This window comes from Rhipicephalus microplus, chromosome 1 (assembly GCF_043290135.1).
Source record: "Rhipicephalus microplus isolate Deutch F79 chromosome 1, USDA_Rmic, whole genome shotgun sequence".
NCBI classification, from domain to species: Eukaryota; Metazoa; Arthropoda; class Arachnida; order Ixodida; family Ixodidae; genus Rhipicephalus; species Rhipicephalus microplus.
This window is the reverse complement of record NC_134700.1, coordinates 212,144,515-212,164,416: the sequence shown is the minus strand read 5'-3', so window position 1 is coordinate 212,164,416 and position 19,902 is coordinate 212,144,515. Positions and strand designations below refer to the sequence as shown.

The window sequence follows — 19,902 nt, the reverse complement described above, 5'->3', positions numbered from 1 at the left end:
AACGGGGCAGCTAAAACAAGGATGCTGAGGAACAGATACCACAGAACAATCTCTAGACGTCAAGGGATGATTCTTTTAAAGAACATCAGCCTTTTGTGCATTTTCAAGACTAAGCATGTGTAAAACTGTCATGCATACATATTAGGCTTGGGTGAATATTCAAGCACTTCAAATATTCGAATGAACAATACAGTATTCAAAATTGCTTGGATTGAAATTTAAAGTATCGCGAGTTTCGAAGTATTCGAAACGAACTAATAGGTGTATAGTAGACCGCATGTAACGCCCTGTCAAGGTGGTTGAACTGCAGTGGAGGAGTGCTAGCCATGAAAACATTTGTCTAAACGTATATGAGTGCATGTGATTCCCTGTAAAGGCGATTTCACTGCAATATAGGAATGAGACACCATGAAAGTACCTATCAAGAAAAAGTTCACGCTACCGCCCATAAAGTTTCACTTTAAGATTAAATGAACATATATTACCATCACATCAATTCTTCCTTTTTTTAACTTTAAAAGCTTCTTATACAAGCTTATATGCTCTAAGTATGGCAAATTTTAAAACCTAACATAATTCACAGGTTATCACTTGCACTTTATCGAAAGTCAAATTCTGCTACTATTCAAAGATGCTTCCACTTCCTTTAAACCAAAAATAATTACATTTGTACGTGGTTTGTTTTAATTCTATAAAGTTATTATGTACGTTAGTTGAGCCATGACTAATATGCTAATTTTCCTTTATAATATGTTATATATACTATTCAAATTCATTTCAAACTAAATCACTATTTGCTTCGAATTCGATTTGAACCTGAAATTCGCTACTTGCACAAGCCTAATACATACACATGATAAAAAAGCTCGCACATATTCTCATAAATTACCATGCACATGTCTGTGCAAGGTCAGTGATGAATACAAAGATGATACAGAAGAAAGGCAGAGTTTCAGGGAAAAACGGAAGCCTGAAGAGATGAAAAAGTTGTGAACACAAGGTGTCGCTGGAGACCAATATAGCTTCAGTGACACCCCAAGTTTACAAACTTTGCAAATACACCGATGAATAATTTAGGCAAACTTGACCTCTATTCGCAGGTGAGTGATCAAGCATCACCCTTTCTTCATGGCTATCCTTTCACTCAATGTCTATTCCTTTACACTTTGCAACTTATATAACTTTTCTTAAGTGTAAGTGTGCAAATACAATGGCTGGCTTTCTGAATTAGTTCTCAGCTGTGGGTGTAGAACAGATATTTGGTAATTTTTCACATTAGTAAGTTAGTAAACCACCCTTCAACAATATCAAGAGTACTATTTTTGCCACATGATATGCAAGAAGATACACAAAAATATAAATAGAGGTGGTGACGCTGCCTTGAGGTATATGCACCAATTCACCATGACGTCAGGATTTTGATGATGTATGCTAGAGGCTTCAAAATGTTTATCTATTAAAATTGAATCACACAGTGTTCAAATACAGCCAGAAAGTTTCAGGAAGTTTTAGTAAGCCAATGCAGCCAGTAGACAATACATAATTTTGAAATCTGCGACGTCACACTGAAGCATTTAGATGCTGAAGTTCTGCCACAAAATATAAAAATGGGAGTGACCTTCATTTTCAGAGTTAACAACGAATCTATTATAGTAAAATTAGCATTAGAATTCGCGAAGAAAAATTTGTCAATCTATCACTGCATCATTTCTACTTTAAAGGGCCACTCACCAGGTTTGACAATTTTGAGCTGACAAGCGCGATGTGTAGACGAGGCGTTCGACATCACGTCTGCCAAAATTTGCAACGCTAAGCACTACGGAAACGGGTCAAATTTCAAGATGAACGCTGCTCCCCCTCCCTTCTGCCGGCGCACGCCTAGAGAATGAGGGCATGACATGCGCATATGAATGGCCCTACGTACACGGCAATGCAGTGACATTGGTACTCTACGTAGATGACTCTGCTCTGACGTTGAAAACAGTGGCATGCGACATAGCGAAAATTATTTAACACGGCATGGGTAGTTTATTTAATTTGTTGCTTGAAGAGAATAATAAAGCTCTAGATAAACATTTCGACACAATAAGGAAATGTGAGCATCTTTTTTTTTTTTTTTCATTTTTCTCCCCTGAATTGCAATGAGATAAGGGGCTAATGTGTTGGCATTTCGCATGCGTTCCTGTACCTGCGGTCAGCGCATCGAGCAGACGACCGCCGTGGAACGCTCCTACGCATTCGCGCACTCATTGTGCTCATCTGATCTACCGTATCTAAGCCAGCGTTTCCAAACCATCCTGCAGAAACAGGCAGAAGACCGCAAAATAACGCATCAACACAGCAACGCCACTCACGTGCTCGGTGGTTGGACCTGTTTGGGCACGTAATGTACACGTGACCTCTTGGTCGGATGCCTGATAGGATGGGGAAGAGATTTGGCTTGCGAAGGCTATGCGGAGGAGCGGCAAGCATTTTGATCTTGCCTCCTCTCATCCTTGTTTTGTGCCGCTTCAAAAAACCCGTTTTTTCCGCTCATGATGAACCGATTCAAAAAATTTTTGTGGCAAAATGTTCCTCATTGAACACCCAACAACTTTCACTGTCTAAATAAAATTTGGTATGGGGCCTGGTGAGTGGCCCTTCAAGGCTTGTAGAGAAACTGTCTATTGGTCTTTTGTGTTAGAATAAATGCACAGGTTACACAATAGAGTAAAGAAAACTTTTGAAAGAATAACGGAATACGACAGGAAAATAAAATGCACACGTCCCCCTACTGAACTCTAGTCTTTGTATATAAACATCACTTTTATGTGAAGCTCACCAGGAGCATAGCTCACCAGGCAGGAGAGGTCATGTCGCACCATTTCCTGAATGAGCACATCAGCCAAGGTCTTGAAATCATGTACGAATCGTGGGTTTCTATCGGGGCCAGCTTTCTCCTCAACTAACAGCTGGAACAGAGGCTCCTCGGCACGGCACGCTCTGGCCAGCTGGGCTCCCTTCTCAGCCGCACACACAAGGGCTTCGAGCAGTAAGGACCATTCAATCTGTTCTTCTGTGTGAGGAAGCATGCACAGGCATGCAAAATATACGTATATTTTATCAGTGCATGGTTTTACTGAAGCTTGTACAACAAATAATGAGGCAAACATTCCCAAAGACGAACTCAAATCACAATTATATGTGCTGCATCTTATGTCTCTTTCCTGCACTGATGTGGATACTTAGAACTGTTAATAATAAATTGAAGGCTAAATATCAGCACTCGTAACGTGTCCTGATGTACCATGGCATTACATAAATCAATAAACAGCCTTTACTTCACCTTATTGTAGCTTATGGCACAAAAAAAAAAAAACAGGAGAGAAGGACAAATGCAAATTATCAACTAAATTTATTCGAAAAAGCGCACACATAAATATATACAGTATACAGGTATATATACAAGCACACACATATATATATAAGTGCACACGTAAGGCTGAAAACCCTTTTCCCCTTATTGTTTTCGAATGTAGGACTTGGAAGCGCGAGGTGTCTGGATTTCTTTTGAAGCATCTGACATCCCTCTGTGTAGTGGACCCTTTCCGGGTGAACAATTCAAAGGAAGTGGCAAGGTTTCTGATGGAAGGTTCCGTAAAAGTACTGTCAGGGTTCATTGTAGATGTGGAAGACCTCTTCTACTCATTGCCACAGGACAGATTTCCAGGGTGCGTCAGGAATTGCATTCAAGAAGATAATGACGAACTAAGGTTTCAGGCCAAGAGTGGTGCATCTACGAGTTCCTTTCTTGAACTCCTGTTGGTGTACCTGGGGTCAACTGCTATTGGTTGGAATGAGTGCTTTTACACTCAGAGGTCAGGGGTCTGCAATGGTTCGAGGGTCACGCTAGTTTTGAGTGAAATCTTCTTGAGTGTTGTTGACCGTGCGCTAGAGACTGCATTAGACTCAGCGGCGGTGAAAACCTTCAGACATGTGGACGATTACATATTTTTTTTAAACTGTCGGTATGTATGTACCAGGACCGATTGAAGGTTTTCGAAGAGTCGGGTCAGGGCTGAAGTTTACCTGTGAGGTTCCCGACAAGGGTTGCATATAGTTCTTAGATTTGAGCATATCTTTTGGTGGAAGTATGTTGGATGTACGCCCCCCGTAGTGTCAAACCTATCACAGACTTCCATTTGGGTATTTCTAAAATAGTAAAGAACGGTGTTGGGATGGCCTGCCTGGGAGCGTCACTCAAAAAGTCGTGCCCACACCGCATGCAAGAGAGTTTTGCACGGCAGATTGAGAGGCTTCGACAGTCTAGGTTCCCAGAATGCCAATCAGCCGTCCTAAGCGAAAGGGTCTTGCAAATGTTGAAGCTGGAAGTGCGAGGTATAAGCCGAGTAAAACAGAAGGAATGGGCTCCTTTTGTAAACATTCTTTATGTTCACGGGGTTTCCGAGCAGCTGAAGAAAGTTGGGGACAGGTTCGTATGTAGTGTGGTTTTTTCATCGACAGACAAGCTTGGCCAGATTTATTCGTGCGGCTGTAGGTAAGAAGTTTTTTAGACAGAGCGAGCGGGTCCACGCATGTGACATCAAGCACCGTGATAAATTGGTCGAGTGTTCCAAAACGGTAGTTTATGATACACTACTATCTTGTAGAAGATGCTATGTCAGGCAGACGGGATGGTGTGTAAACAATAGATTGTTAGACCATAAGGCGTCCTTAAACAATAGATTGTTAGACCATGAGGCGTCTTTAAGGGGGACACTTTGTTCAAATCTTTCGTAACACTGCTGGGAGTGAGCTGCTCACCCTTGCAGTCAGAGAGCAGGGTGCTCACAAGAATGAAAGGAAAAATTGCACGAGAAATTGAGGAAGCATATTCTATTAATAGATTAGGCGACACATACATGGCGAAGCCCTCAATCATGTTACGTGCCACTGAGATAGATTACTTGAGTGCTTGCCACTAAAAGAATGTATTTTCTGAAAATATGACTTGTGACTTTGTTGACCTGTATGTATATGTGTGCGCTTTTTTGAATAAATTTAGTTGATAGCTTGTGCTCGTCCTTCTCTCGTGTTTTTTTCGTGCCATAAGCTACGTTAAGAATGAACCAACTTGCCCAACAAATCTTACCTTCGCCCTAGAAAAGTGGAGATGGGAGTAAAAGCTGAGATACAGCTCAATGGGCGCCTTAAGCCCTTTTTACTTAACAAGAGAGCACTGAAGAACAGCTAAAATATAAATGAAACATTAAGAGAAAATCTCACATATACGATTACACATTACAAATAAATACATGCATATACACGTATGTGCATGCTGTATACATATGTCATCATCCTCACCAGCCTGGCTACACCCACTACAGGACAAAGGCCTCTCTCTCCTTTGTTCTGCCAGTCAACTCGGTCCTGTGCTTGCTGCTGCCACTTTATGCCTATCTCATCTGCCCACCTAACTTTCTGTCTCCCCTCACCCGGTTGCCTTCCCTTGGTATTCAGTCTGTGATGCTTCATGACCAGCAGTTATCTTCCCTGTGTTACGTGACCTGTCCATGACCATTTCTTGTTCTTGATTTCGTCTATGATGTCCTTAACACCTATTTGTTCCCTGATACACTTGGCTCCCTTCTTGTGCCTTAGGGTTACACCTCTCATTTTCCTTTCCATTGCTTGCTAAGTCTTCCTTAACTTAAGTTGAACCCTCTTTGCAATCCTTCAGGTTTTTGCTCCGTAGGTAGGTACCGGTAAGATACAGCTGTTATACCTCTTGAAGGATCCTGTAGATATACACAAGCACATAACCACATATTTATGCAGGTGTATGCACATCCGTGCTTAACACACATACCTATGAATAAAACATGAGTTTATAACGTTATGCAAAAAAATGTCTTTTTAACAGCACTGTTAACAAGATTGCTGCACAAGTTAAATCTCATAAAAGATCAAACTCTTCCTTTGCGATTTAGTTAAGCAGTTAAGCGTGGTGGAGCCGTGCGAGCTAAAAATTGCTCATGATAACTTACTCAAGATGTACCGACGTCCAATATTTCTTTATGCCCTGTGTCACAGATGCTACAGTTTGCATTCACAGTGGCCGGAAAAAACAAAACAGATTGATTAGACTTAAAGTATGACTTGTTCAAGATCCAACAGTAGTTATATAAAAAGGATACATAATAAGAGGTTAAATTTTTCAAACAGATCTCTTGTATAAACATTATAAACCATGGAGATCGATCAGATTGCCATGCACAGTATCTACAAAAGTCAATGAGTGACCAATATAAAATATATTCAGATCTGCACTGGTCACCGATCCAAACAAGCAAGAAATAGGAAAATTTAAGGTGACTTGAATGCTTACATGATTGCCAGAGTGCTCACCTTGTAGTGCAAGTGAGGCTGCCATTGTTTATGCTCGAAGTGGTTTTAAAATGGAGACAAGCCAGAGGCTATTTCCCAAATTTCAACTAGTGAAGATCATCTAGAATAGCAAAATCAGAATGAGGAGCTGGAAAAAAACCAGGGTTCGATTGCAAGACAGCAGTCAAACTCTATATTTCTCTATATTTCACTTGGACAAAAACTGGATATGTTCTCAGTGCATAACATGTATCAGAATAGCTTCAGACTGTGCCATTTCAGGCAATGCCAAGATATGCTTGAGAAGAAAGTACAGTCCACCAGTAATGAAGCACAGCAACTGTACAGAAACAGTAATCATGATAGGTATTGGTCTCATAATAATGTTCGACACGTAATCGAGGTGTTGATTTGCCTTCATATACATAAAAGTATTACTCATTCACAGAATACAATTATTAATTGATTACTTGATAGATCGATGATAAATTTACTCACTTTTAAGCCTTTGGCAAAATGATCATCGAAAACACCATGGTTGAAAGTTACAGATATATTATGAACATTGGATATCATTTCACCCGAAGCAATTCTAGAGAGACCCGAGTAGCAATGCAGCCAGGAAGAGGGAACGGAGCATTCAGTCACTGCTGCATAGAGGATGTGTGCAAGTTCATACGGATGGCCTTGACTACAGCGACACCGATATTGCCTGCTATATTACTAATGGCCTCTTCAAGCCTTTGAATTTCTGTCAATGTCTGTCCTGTATCCTAACAGAAATCCTCAAATGTACGCTCACATCGCTTGTGTGTATGGTCCACGGTCAAGAATAGGTCCACGTTCAAGAATTGGTCCACAAATATTATGAAACTTCAAATGCTTGGGCAAATACACAAACTGCCTTTGTGAAAAAGAATACGCAAGCCCGTCGCCCACATTTGCAGCAGACATTCATCGAGCTGCTACAAAGCAACCGTAATAAGCTCAGGTGCTAGTGGTCTACTGGAGATCTGCTTCGAGGTGTACTCAACCACGGCTGCACGCTGGGCATTCATAGTTCTGGCTGCCGACTCCATACTCATCTAGCTGTTGATCCTTTCTTAGATGCTAGCTGAAAGTGTCATAAGCAAACCAACATGCAGTGCAGGCAGCATACTTCAGTGTCCACATTCAAAAAGTAGTGTGTGCCCTTGTGCAGTGCTCAAAGTGATTCTATTCCCTACATTACTTCAACAGCATTTTGAGCAGAAGCAACTAAACAATTCATCCCGAAATATTCCACTAGCAATGCAAATACTACATTAAGTGGACCTTTCAACATCAATTTGAATGCTTCCGAGCACCTTTCTCGCAAGTTCATTCAGTAGCTGATTACTGTACGATCACTGCCAAATCAAGCAACAATATTATTGACTTTGTTCCTATCGAAAAAAAAAGAAATCACGGGCTGCACTAAGTCCCAAGCACCTGCCAAAAAAACAAGCAACCCCCGCCCTATCTCTTTTTCTAGCCCAGGGAGTAAGACACTGATGACTGCTATCTTCTTAAATGCACTACAGTGAAATTTTTTTCGAACCAACTTGGGGCATAATGGAAAGTATTTATTGATTCGCAGACTTGTTCAAGAGAACCATGAACACAAGAGCCTCATACAAGCAAGGAATAATAGAGAGAAGCATTGTAAAGACAACCGGTATTTTACATTTTTAAAAGATGCAGTGCACCTTACCCCCTTGGGAAAATATGATGCATCTTGTGTCAATTAGTTATCATACGTGGGAGAGAGAGAACAAACAACTTTATTTCATTATTCTTTAAGTGTCGCCTTTAGATGTGCAAGTAAATGTGCCCAGCTTTGATAACAATGATCATTACTTCAACTGAGTTTAAATAGCCTCTAGGCTCGTAATTGGCTGCATCTGTGATAATGATTTCGAGCAATGGGTTTGTAGTTTCAAGTAAATGCAAGGTAGAAAGTCACACCAGTACAAATATCATGTAGCAGATAGTACAATTCAAACAGCTTGACACAGAGATTGATTTATCCACTTACAGAAGTATTATTGTGTGAGGAAAATGTGCGATTGCCCTTAAAAAATTTTTCATGAGAAAGCAGTCAAAGCTCTTAAAAGTGAGAGCTAAATAAAGTAAACTACAATGAAAATATTGGCTAAGAAGCATTTTTCTGACTTATTTTTTATGAGCAAATTCCTTTGATTGCATTAATAACTTGGAATAAAACTGTACTTTGACACATGCAAAAGTGCCAAGGGTATTTATGATTCGCTAGAAAAGGCCTACTTGCCTACTGAAAAACCAAATCTTATTCAGTACCCACCAAAATTAGCCAATATTCACAAGAAGCTCTGATGCCTCAATTTATATTTAGCGGTCAGTTTGCAGCCACTTCAAACACAGTACTATTACAACAGGAATAAAAAGAGAACCTAGGTATGAATAAAAACCTTTGTGAATTAAGCTCAACACACCATTTGACTGCTAATTACTAGAGGTGTTTCAAATAGTACAATTTCTCTAATGAAAATATGAGAAAACCACCTCACATACACATATTTTTTTAAGGTGAACGAAGTGAAATAGTACACGTGTTCAGTTAACCTAGCAAGAAGCAGTTTATTCAAGGCACATAATGTGTCCATTTCATTTAAGGTATAAGAGAACTTGTAGGTTACCTGCTTTCTGTAATCTAGCTAGAGCACTGTGAGAAATGCATTAACATAAAAGTTAGGAGAAACAGCTCAACACTAAAAGCACATCACACATGGATACGGGTTCTTTCTCAAAGGGAGTGGTCAGACTATGAGGCGGTAATTTATGATGAATAATGCATGAATATTTACGATTAACAACAGTAACAACAAATAACACTTGTCATAATAAATTAGTTTACACTGCAGCGAGAGTTTTGACAACACAACAACGGTTGAGAAAGAGGACAAAGAATTTGTCACATAACTTTCACTAGTTCTACATGCATACACGGGGTGGTGAATGGTGTGCATCAGGACACCACCCGCTAGATTTATGCATGCACGTCATGTTGTATCCATTAAAGATGTTAGCATTATTACAGGACGTGCTCTTACAAGAAATAAAATTAAGGCAAGACCACTATATCAGTTGCTTTGCTCATATTTAGACAAGAAAGTAGCAGCAGAATTCCCTAAGAGTGATGCTTTACTGATGAAGGATTAGAAATTACAGAGAATAGCCATTCACCCTGTGCATTTGCTAAAAAACAAGTGTCATTATGCAACAAACATAGCTATTATAAAAGCAAAATCATTTGGTGTAGGCCACTTGCACTAAAAGCATTATTTCTTCTATTCAAAGAAAAAATGAATACTTTGCAATATTGACCAATGAATGCACAACTAAAAAGTAAATTTTTATACTAGTGTTCAAAACTTTTGACCATTTGCATAATACTTGTACTTATTTTCCTTTGAGAAAAACTTGAGAAGGGTTGAAAGGAATGAAACTTTTTAATATTTCTAGTGCAACACACGAGATGTGTCAGAGCTCCTAGCTACTTATAAAAACCATTTCCCAAACATGTCAAACATTACTGGGAACACGCAATGGGACTTCACCCTTCTATGCAATTTTGTCAAAAATGTATGTGCAGTGTGCTTCATTTCAATACGACGCATGAAAATAGCAAGGGTAGTAATGATGATGGTTTTTGTAAGCCAGGCTATCCACAGCAGCGATTTTATACCTTCGTTACACTGGCACTTCAAACTCTTTTCAGTAAGAAGACTTCTCCCAAACAAGAGTTATGCATGCAGACACACGACAGAGAGCAATATCTCTTTCAGTAAGTCTTTCTTGAAACTGAGTGCGCCAATCTCTTCTACGGCAGTCAAAGATTAGCGTCAAAACCGGTGGGCGCTAGAAATTATGAATTTGTGAGAAAAAGTGGCACCTATGCTCATTTATGCTCATGCTATGTTCTGTCACTAATGCCCATTATAAAAATGAATTTCATACCTCGTAGAAGCAACAAACCCCTTAAAACTTATTTTATTGTGTACTCTTGAAGCACGTTGAATACGTCGGGAATATCACAAGGGGGATGCCAAGCATGTCCCACTCATGTATGCAAAATGTGCGGCGTCTCAACATAACCTACGCTGGTGACCTAACAGCCACGGACATGCGCAAAAGACGTTAACTACAATGGGAGAGGGACACGTGGACATTAAATATCAAGATACATTGTTTCATTTTCAATACTTCTGCTTTGAAAGCTAGTGCCACTCCTTCGGCTGCACATTCGGAACAAAACACTGAAACAAGAATGAATTTTTTGTAGCGCGAGGCGAAATACGAAAATGGGAAGGATTACACGGAAAGGATAGAGTGCTACGTCGGGAATATCTTATTCTCTACGTCTAGCCCTTCCCGTTTCCGTATTTCGCCTCGCGTTACAAAACCTCCTTTCAAATGTATCTCCAACAAGCCCACATTGCAACTCTCGTTGACTAAAACAAGGTCATTGGTGCTGTTAGTTTGTGAGGTAATGCCTCTTTGCTGAAAAATCTATGAATTATGTGAAACACCCCTAATGTAGAAGAGTTTTTGTGTGCTCCTGTGATGGGGGTATTAATGTGTTAGATGAAATGCCTCTGCTACCTCTTCATAATTTCATCAAAGGAGTCTTTAGATGAGGAGAGTTTAATTCCAATAACCACTGTAATTTCACTTTGTATGTCACAGTCCAGTTTCAGTCCATAGTTAGTGCTGAAACTTATTCTTCTCTCACTGCAACACACAATGAAGAACCACAGAGGTATCACTAACTACTGCCAACTTTCTTCATCGGAATCTTGCTGTCCGGGCAAGATGACGTCGTACTTCTCTGTTGGTCCAGAAGCAATGATCATATCCACAAGCTGCCGCACGGACAGCTTGTGACGCACAGTGAGAAACCTGCCCGACGGTCCTTCCACACTAACACTCTTGAGGCCGTATGTGCGTGCCACTGAGTGCATGAACTTTCTTTCCTCATTGTCAAATTCTGGAGAAAACACAAGGTCTTGCATTACCACGGTCTCCGCAAACTCCTTGAGCACCTGATGAACTTTTGTCTTGAAGCTGCTATTCATGCGGCCAGGACCGCCGAAACCCAGGCCATTGCGGCCACACGTTTCCTTAAGCATAACAGGCTCCACTATGCCAACACCTTCTTTTCCTATGGCACCACCACTCCAACCCATCATTTTGAGCAGCTTGTGTCCAATGTTTTCGGGGGTTATTTGTTCCGAGCCATTGCTTTCGTCAGAGACACCAAAGGTGTTCTTGGTCAACTCGGGACCACAGCTATCTACGCGTCGCTTTAAAAGCAGTGTAGGTACGATACTTTGAAGGTACGCTAGAGATGCAGAGGCTGCTTTAAGCTTCGCCTCCTGACTCGTCTCGCCTACACCGTTCTTGATTTCACAGTGCCCGAGAACAAACGTGCAAGTGTACCCTGAATCCGTACACTCAACGTCAAATCTACCTCTGAGCTTGTTTGCGGTTGCCGTCCTCGTCAATGTTGACATGACATCGCCGGGAGGATTCACGGTTTGAACTACAACCAGTGTTTCTAAATCTAGTACACGATCATCGTCTGCCAATTTCTGCTGACAGCAACTATCCACTGGATAAGCTGGTGGTTTGATGGCGTTACGGCGGTCACCAGGTTTCTTTACTAAATTTCGAGACGGCGCTGGCACGCGTGGGGGCGGCTTAGGCATTTCCGGAACACGGGAAAAAGCGTCCCAGATTTCCTGAAAAGCGAGCCGCTTCGACTCCTTTTTCTTCGAAGCTGTTGCTTTTCCTAGCGTTTCGCCGTTCGAGCGTACGACACACTCAAACATGATTACTGCTTCTTGTTTCTGCTCGAATTGTACGTCCAGGGTGAGGCTGCATTTGCTGAACACCTGCTGCAACTTGTCCAGCGTGTTGGGCCCGTCGACCACGTTGTCTCTGATCATCTTCGCGACGGCTTGGAATTTCGGGAGCCTTGTGACATCTCTGCAGTCGACTGGAGGCGGAGGTTTTTGGGGAGACGAGGGGGCACTCTCCACGGACGGCTTGGCGGTTTTTTTACGTTTAACCTTCGCGACGTTCGCAGATTCGAGATCACCAGCGTCTGCTGACCGCTTGAGTGGTTCGAACCCAAGTCCAGCCTTGTTTGCAAAGCCGCCGACAAACTGTTGCCTCGCTGGCACAGCGCTACTTGGAACGACGTAATCATCACTGCTGGCCGTTATGCATCCCAGGCCAGCCCTGTTAGCGAACCCGCCCACAAACTGCGGCCTGTCCGGAACAGGTGCGTACGATCTCACGGCAGATGAAGCCTCTTCTGACGGCGATTCGCTGGCTTTCACGAAAGCGACGGGCGCAACTGCGGGAGCCTTGGCGCGCTCCGATCTGGGCACATCTTTCGCCAACTCACGCACTAGTTCTGCTACACGGGCCGGGTAAGCGCATCCGAGCAGTTCCATGTTCACGAACGTCTGGGCCAAACAGAGGAGTCGGTTCTCTGAAAATCTGTTCCAGTGCCGCCGGATGAACTCCCGACGCATGGCCCAGTGCTCGTTCGGCTCCCACCGCTGCCGAAACCGTTCCAAGTCGTCCATCTTGCCAGACGAGCACGGTAGTGTGCGTCTGTATAATTGCCGCAATAGATGGCCCTCAGTTAAACATCCCCTAAATTAATGCCTAAACTCGGCATGGGTACAGTGTACTACAGTTCTTTTAGTTCACTGTAGCATGGCCATTGCTTCGTCGTGTCGTAAATTTTGTAACAACATGGCCCTCGAAGGAAGCGATGAACTCGTGAAAGTTTCGTAGGTTTAATGTTTTCATTTGAAAGAAACATCTTTGCATAGAAAGAACGAATGTTTGAATGAGCATTAAAAAATCAAATCAAAACCTATCGCATACATCACGAGCTCGAGTTGTTTTTTTAGCGCAAAGTAGCACCAAGGTAGCACAGTCGATGAAGGATGGGTGCGGTGAACGTACTGGCGACGCTACAGATGTCCGCGCTCCCAAAACACAAAACTGGTTGTTAACCAGAACCACAATATGAGTCAATTTCAAGCGAGGGATCGCAGCTAGGCGAATACAAGAGCGTCCGCTTACCTGCAACATCGCCCGGTCGACACAAATGCGCCTAATTGGATAACAGATGCCCCTTGATCGTTCGGCTTCCCGTAGAGGTTTCCCGGAACCCGCGCGAATGGCGTCGCAAACCGAAACAACCGGATACCGATCTTATCGCGCGAGCTATCGTAGTTTTCACAGTTTACTACTATGGGAACGCGCGCACACAGTAAACAGGTCACCGCCACTCACTTCGCCCCAGCAGCACAACCATAACCTAAAGTGTGGATGCGGGAAACGTACGCATAGGGGAACTGTCCTATCCAGCTCCGAATCCGGGTGAACAGTACGGCGGGTGTTTCGAATTAAGCCGTGGGCAAGTTGTCTGCTGGCTTTGCGTGGCTCTTGTTGAAGAAGAAAGCAACAGAGCAAGGCACACACACTAAGCGAACTCTGAAATCTGGAAGCCAGTATGCATTTTCAACGAAAGAAACTGCACTCTAAATAGTTTGTCAACACATCGCAAACAATGCAGTTGCCTATTTCACTATTACAAAGAATTGGAGCTAGTATCTGAAATAGCGTTTAACCTGGGTCAGTTGACACCTGTTTCCAAATAGAGTGATATGTGAAATATAACCATGTGGCTCATGCCAACATAACAGTTATTAATCGTCAGGTTCCTTCATAGTGATCATTGTGCCTGCATTGTCACAAAACATGCGATCTGAGAAAAAATAATTCACGAACTTATCCCACTTCAGCAGAGTATACGTGCGTACATAATTTACACAGCCCTAGTCTGTACTTGACAGATGATGCGCACCTTCATAAAATTTCCCCAACCCTCATCCTAGCTGGTCAACAGGATTTGTAAAGTACTGCAAGATGAAGAAAAATTTTTGCTGCCCCTCCAGCTAACTTCACTCCTTTAGTTATTGCAGAATTTATGGCAACCATCTTGGCTATTGTAAAATGGGACTCTCTGCAGGCTGAGGTCATCATTACAAATGCGCTGTTTGCACGTTTACAAAGCGCTCGCATCTGCAGTAAATATTTTGAACACTCACACCAAATGGGCTTATCTGAACTTCCGTTTCGCCCGAATTTCTGGGACCCTCGAATCTTTTTGAATGACTCACTGATGCATTGTTGTTTTTCAATGTTCCAGTTTTAGGCATACTTCAAGATTTTTCTTTTATTACAGCAGCAATAGTTAAATGCCATTTAAGTCTAAAATGAACTGAAACATCTTTAATTTACTCTGACACCTTAAGGTACCATGGCACATGAGGAAATGTCACTTAAGACTATGCAGGGTGATACTATAGCTGGCTACCAACGAGTTCATGAAACTTTATACTTTCATAAATGTGATTTCTTATCAACTATCTTCTGTTCATTTTATAAAAAACCAGAAACAACAGATGATATTCTTCTGTCAAGCTACTTTTTAAAATTTCTTCAGAGCATTCCTTACAATGGCGAGAAACAATTTGGGCTAAACTACAAAAATATCCAGCCAAATTCATCTCTTATGACCTGTCTGTTTGCACAAGCCACAGCACACATATGTAGACTGAAGTATACACGAGCTAATGAAGTCCTGTAAGTATTTATCATGATTCACTTGCATAAAGTTTTTTCTTTTTTACTGGTTTTCTTGCTTGTAGTCTTTTGTTTAAGTGCTATCTTCACAATGGCAAATACCACTCGTGTGGAAGTCAGGCTCACCATGGAGCCACATATTTACAATGACACCAGGGACTTTTTTAGTAATAATCTTGCATCAGGAACTGGATATGTCTAAAAAAAAGCTTCATAAATAAAAAAAAAAAGCAGAGGAATCCAAGAGCACAAGATCAGACAGCATGGGGAAGGGGGTGCTAATTCAATATTCACACAAGTTTGCTTCTACACTGTATTTGTGCAACATGTAAGTTGTAAACAGCAGAGCTTAGAATAATGGATGGCTGGGCTAGCTGGTAGGAATTCAGGTGTTTTTAAGGTCCCGAATTCCCTCTTGTGTCTGCCTTTGCACGCCCTGTCTCCTTTAGGACGTAGATCGTAGCAGTGTCCTGCAAGAGAACAACATGCCACCTGACATGTCATACCCGTTGATTTTGATAGTTTCTATTTACACTCCAGCAAGTTAGCATGATAGGTCATCACTACAGGGATACTTCTAGTAAATAGCACCACAACTACCCTTTTGCTGGATTAAAAAAAAAAGAAAATCAATTTTATCTTGCCTCCAGAGTGTTGTGCACATGCCTTTTCAGAGGGCCAGACTTGATGCCCTCCAGGGTTATATAAAGATGTAGTTGCTGGGTAACGGTGATGAAACAGTATTTTATCCCGTGTATTAAACTTCTTTGCAAAAAAAGAAATCCTTTCCATACCTAAGCTTCAGGAAAATTATTCATGACTGCGTGAGTAAGTGAACCTACTGAAGAGCAGAAATAGAGCAGAAAAATTTACACACAGGCATTTTCCACAGGTAAAGTAGCTAGAGCACAGAACACTCGCATACATGCAACAACATGAAACACTCACAACTGATAAAGTGCGCGAGTGCATGCCACATTATAGAGCTTTGACTTACAGACATGAGCTAGCAACTCGTGCAAGTTCTCCCACAGTAATACTTTTAAAACATTTAAGCATTCTTAATAATAAAATGATCAATTTGTATCAATACAGTGTAGAGAAAGCGTCTGGCGTCTTTCAGTATGCGCAAGCAGAAGAAGAAGTGTCTGTGCATTTTCCCCTGCCTGCCGCACCACAGACTAAACCTACAATCTTGAGCTCGGCTTCGTAGCACTGTATCCAACACGCCACCGCTACGGTGATGATAATTCTAATGCTAACCCAACAGTTGACCTTATCTTTTCAAACAGTTATTTCTCTCTTCCTCAGCGATATTGCTCCTATGAATGGTAGACCGGGGTACAAAATTAGGAACCATTTCAATCAATGTTCACTCTCACATGAACTGCAGGTACAAGCATTTTAGTATGTGTTGAACCATTCAAATGATGCACTGTGCACATTCTGGAGAACAGATCTTCTTGTCAATCCACCCAATTAAACTTTTTGGAGTAACAAAATTCAGAGCATTTCTCCTTTTGGGAGTGACTAAGCTGTTATTTTATTGCACTTCTAGTCATAAAATAATTTATCTAAAATTGTTTACTACTCATTCGAGTCTACCTATTAAATATATTTTACTTTTGAGTATGTACAAGTTATAAATACATTTTTTGTGGAACTAACATATTCACTTTGACTGAATGAAAGCAAAATGCAATAACGACACACCTTCGCATTTCGCATTTACTGTCATATTAGATATAGGCACTGTTTTTTATCGCCCATTGGTGCTCCATGCAGACACACAACAGTGTGAGAAAAGGAGGTTTGTGTTTTAAAGCAGAGGTCGCCAACTTGCGGCCCGCTGGGCAATACTATGTGGCTTACCACAGCACGTCGTACTCTCCGGTTTTTCCTCTATCACTTCCTATCTAAATGCCGAGGTAACAGTTCCGACCTAAAATGGGATTTTCATTTGCAACCTACGTTTGATTGAAACCTTGTAATATGCGTTCTGAAAACTAACAAATTCTAATCACGGTTTGAGCATTATTGTCAATTTGTTCAAGTTTTCTGTTAATCTGCAAAGCACCCCCGCCTCCTTACCCTAATTTTGACATGCAGACCACCACTTTTGTTGGCTCCATGCAACTTGGCCCCCCTCTTCAAAAGGTTGCCGACTCCTGTAATAAAGGACTATGAAGTGGCAAATGTCTAAATCAGCTGGAGTGTAATTTCTGGCTTCTTTTCAAATATAAGAGCAAGCTCTTAATGAAACTGTGCTGCAGTCCTTATTTTCTTTTGAATGTGATAAAGCTAAAGAACTTATTTATCACAAATTCAGCACTGGCATTTTTGATTTTGAGTGAAAAATCAGTCATCCATTAGCAAAAATTCAAGGCAGATGCATATAAAGAAATAACATTGAAAATCACCAGGCCTGAGTGGAACATCGATAAAGTGGTTGTGGATTGGCCTTTCATAGCAATCCTATCAAAAATGAGGCAATGCAGAGGCCGTATTGTGTTTAGTATGTACATGATGTGGTACAACTAAAATGTTGCCAACAACACTTTACAAATAAATGGTGAAGATGCGATTTTTTTCTCAGCATCTCCTTTCTTTCAACTTCTATGGAAGCCCAATTGATGTGCTGGACAAGGGTGTGCTCTCTACAAGCCTGGAGGTCTAAATCTGCCCCATACAGGTCAATATGTAGGAACATCTGATATTTCAGATGCTAAAAATCTTTGCCATCCACTTTTTGGGTCTTCCTGCCCAAATTTCATGTAAAAAATGGCATTATTAAACCTCCACCTCTGCCATATATATGATCTCTACGTTGGAACCAGCGTTTTCTTGATTCAATACATCTAAAACTGTTGCAGAGCTTGAAAGGCAGCTTTGCCGCAATACTAGAATGTAATAGGATTAAGCATATAAAAATTCTCAATAAGCCACTACTAATCTAACATTGACTGCATTTGTCTTTCAGAAGTTCGAATAGCTTCAAATAATAAAACTAATGCAAATTGAATAGCGAACACTAATAAATAAAATTCAATATTTCAAATATTTTCACAACCCAATAAGTATACTTTCTTGTGGCGCTCTGAAAGGTGGCTAGCACATTGTGAGCTGTCCCCAACTTAAGAAGAATTATGGCTGAGCTATTTGTAATGGGCTGGAAGCATTTGATAACCCACTCGCAGCACAATTCGCATGGTGTGGTGCCTGGTTAATCTACTGTTCTGCAATGCTATATTACATACGTTAACACAATCCCTTTCCGAACACGATGCTTGTACAGGATATTATTGGGAAGAAGTTTGAAGTACCAGCTTGGCTTTCTGGTGGAATACTCAAGTGCCACGCATGGGGCCTATATTCAAATCTCATCTGATCCTCAAAATTTCGTTCTCGTTACATTTTTTCTTATTTCGCGCGATGGCAGTTGCAGATACCAGTGTGGACAACTATGGCACCAAAATCACCTCTTTTGTTTCGTTTATTACCTCAAGGGTCTCAAGGGACATTACATGAGAGATGGGCAAAAAAAAATAGATAAAATAAAAAAGCAAAACAGCACTAGCAATAATGAAATAGAGCCCATAACAGCTTTTGCTGTAAAATCTTCAGCTCGAGTGGGATTGGGGATCTGAACCTGTGCCCTTCTGCTCTGTAGCATTTAACCATTCCACCACCCCTCATACAATCTGCAGCATACTAACCGTGAGCTAGTTATATGCACCAGTTAAGCATTGGTGATACACACATCTTGGAGGTTCTTCAGCGGTCCGACACAGCACCGGCAAGATGGCGCAAAGGGCCTACAAGCACTTTCCGTGTTTCGTTGCATCGCGTTCATGGGTATAGAAGCCGACACATGTCCACATTTTGGCTTTCCTCGTGGCACAGTTTACGCGTTGGAACGAGAAGCGAAGCCAGGCTACCAACTGGAAAGGTGATATAAATACGGTCCGCTCAAGCTATCAATTTCTACTCTTGAAAGAGAAGCTCAAGCATCCCCTAAGTTTTCATAACCTTTCAATGCACATAGGTTTCTGGGTATTCACTAGTGAAATCTATAGAATACTATACTGTTAGTACTTTTACAGAAGCATTGCACCATTGATAGATACCAAAGCAGCCGATGTTGAGCAGAATCAGATCTCATGTTTTCCTTGCAGTCTTTAAAATTTAATTACCTGTACTAACTGACATTATGGCTCTTGTCAAATTGACTTTTTTAGTTTGTACCTTTGGTTTCTTCTTGGTGTGCTTTTTTTATGTGCTACTGATCTGAATGTAAATGTTTTATCTAATATGTTTTGGGCTGCCATTTCGCCTGGCAGCGATGATGTACATTAAGTGGCAGAGCCTCCATTGATTTCTTGCTTTCAATTCAACAAACTTGTAGGAATATATATATATATATACATTGTTGAGACGTTTATTGGCGGACACTTGTCGACGATGCTTGACAGCGACAGTCAATGCGGGTACCGACTCTCTGCACGAGCTGCTCTTCTTTTTGCTAAAATGGCAACCCACTAGAATGGCAACCCATATATTAAATACTGAGTTGTGTGGAATGGTCATTAGTACTAAATAACTTGTTCATTTTAGATCCATGCTGAAGCAAATTTCAATAGTATATTATTCACTCAAATATTCCAAGCACTCAAGTGTTGGCACAGGTTTACTACTCAACCTCCAAGCAAATTTGAGAGGGCAGCTTTCAGACCTATCTAGGTGTTGCTGCCAAGAGTTAAGGGTAAAGCTGTGCGAATAGCAAACTTTTAGGTGCGAAGTGAG

General features: G+C 41.3%; 2 protein-coding genes across 5 annotated transcripts in view; both read right to left on the bottom strand.

Moving 5' to 3' along the window:
* Ipp (inositol polyphosphate 1-phosphatase) overlaps nt 1-15,632 on the bottom strand; it is a 28,065-nt gene extending 12,433 nt beyond the window's left edge. Inside the window, exons 1-3 of one of the 4 annotated variants that reach the window (XM_075891226.1) lie at nt 13,531-15,632; nt 6,388-6,487; nt 2,838-3,055 (exon numbers count right to left, since the gene is read on the bottom strand). In XM_075891226.1, the coding sequence (XP_075747341.1) occupies nt 2,838-3,055; nt 6,388-6,412 (243 nt within the window). In that variant the 5' untranslated portion in view covers nt 6,413-6,487; nt 13,531-15,632. Of the gene's footprint in view, nt 1-2,821; nt 3,056-6,026; nt 6,076-6,387; nt 6,490-6,864; nt 9,467-13,530 lie in introns of those variants that run through there. The other 3 variants (XM_075891227.1, XM_075891228.1, XM_075891230.1) reach the window with 3 other exon arrangements.
* LOC142805896 (uncharacterized) lies at nt 11,055-13,357 on the bottom strand. The gene has a single exon (XM_075891225.1). The coding sequence runs from the start codon at nt 13,020-13,022 to the stop codon at nt 11,196-11,198; it is 1,827 nt and encodes a 608-aa protein (XP_075747340.1). The 5' UTR covers nt 13,023-13,357; the 3' UTR covers nt 11,055-11,195.
* Nucleotides 15,633-19,902: the final 4,270 nt, after the last annotated feature.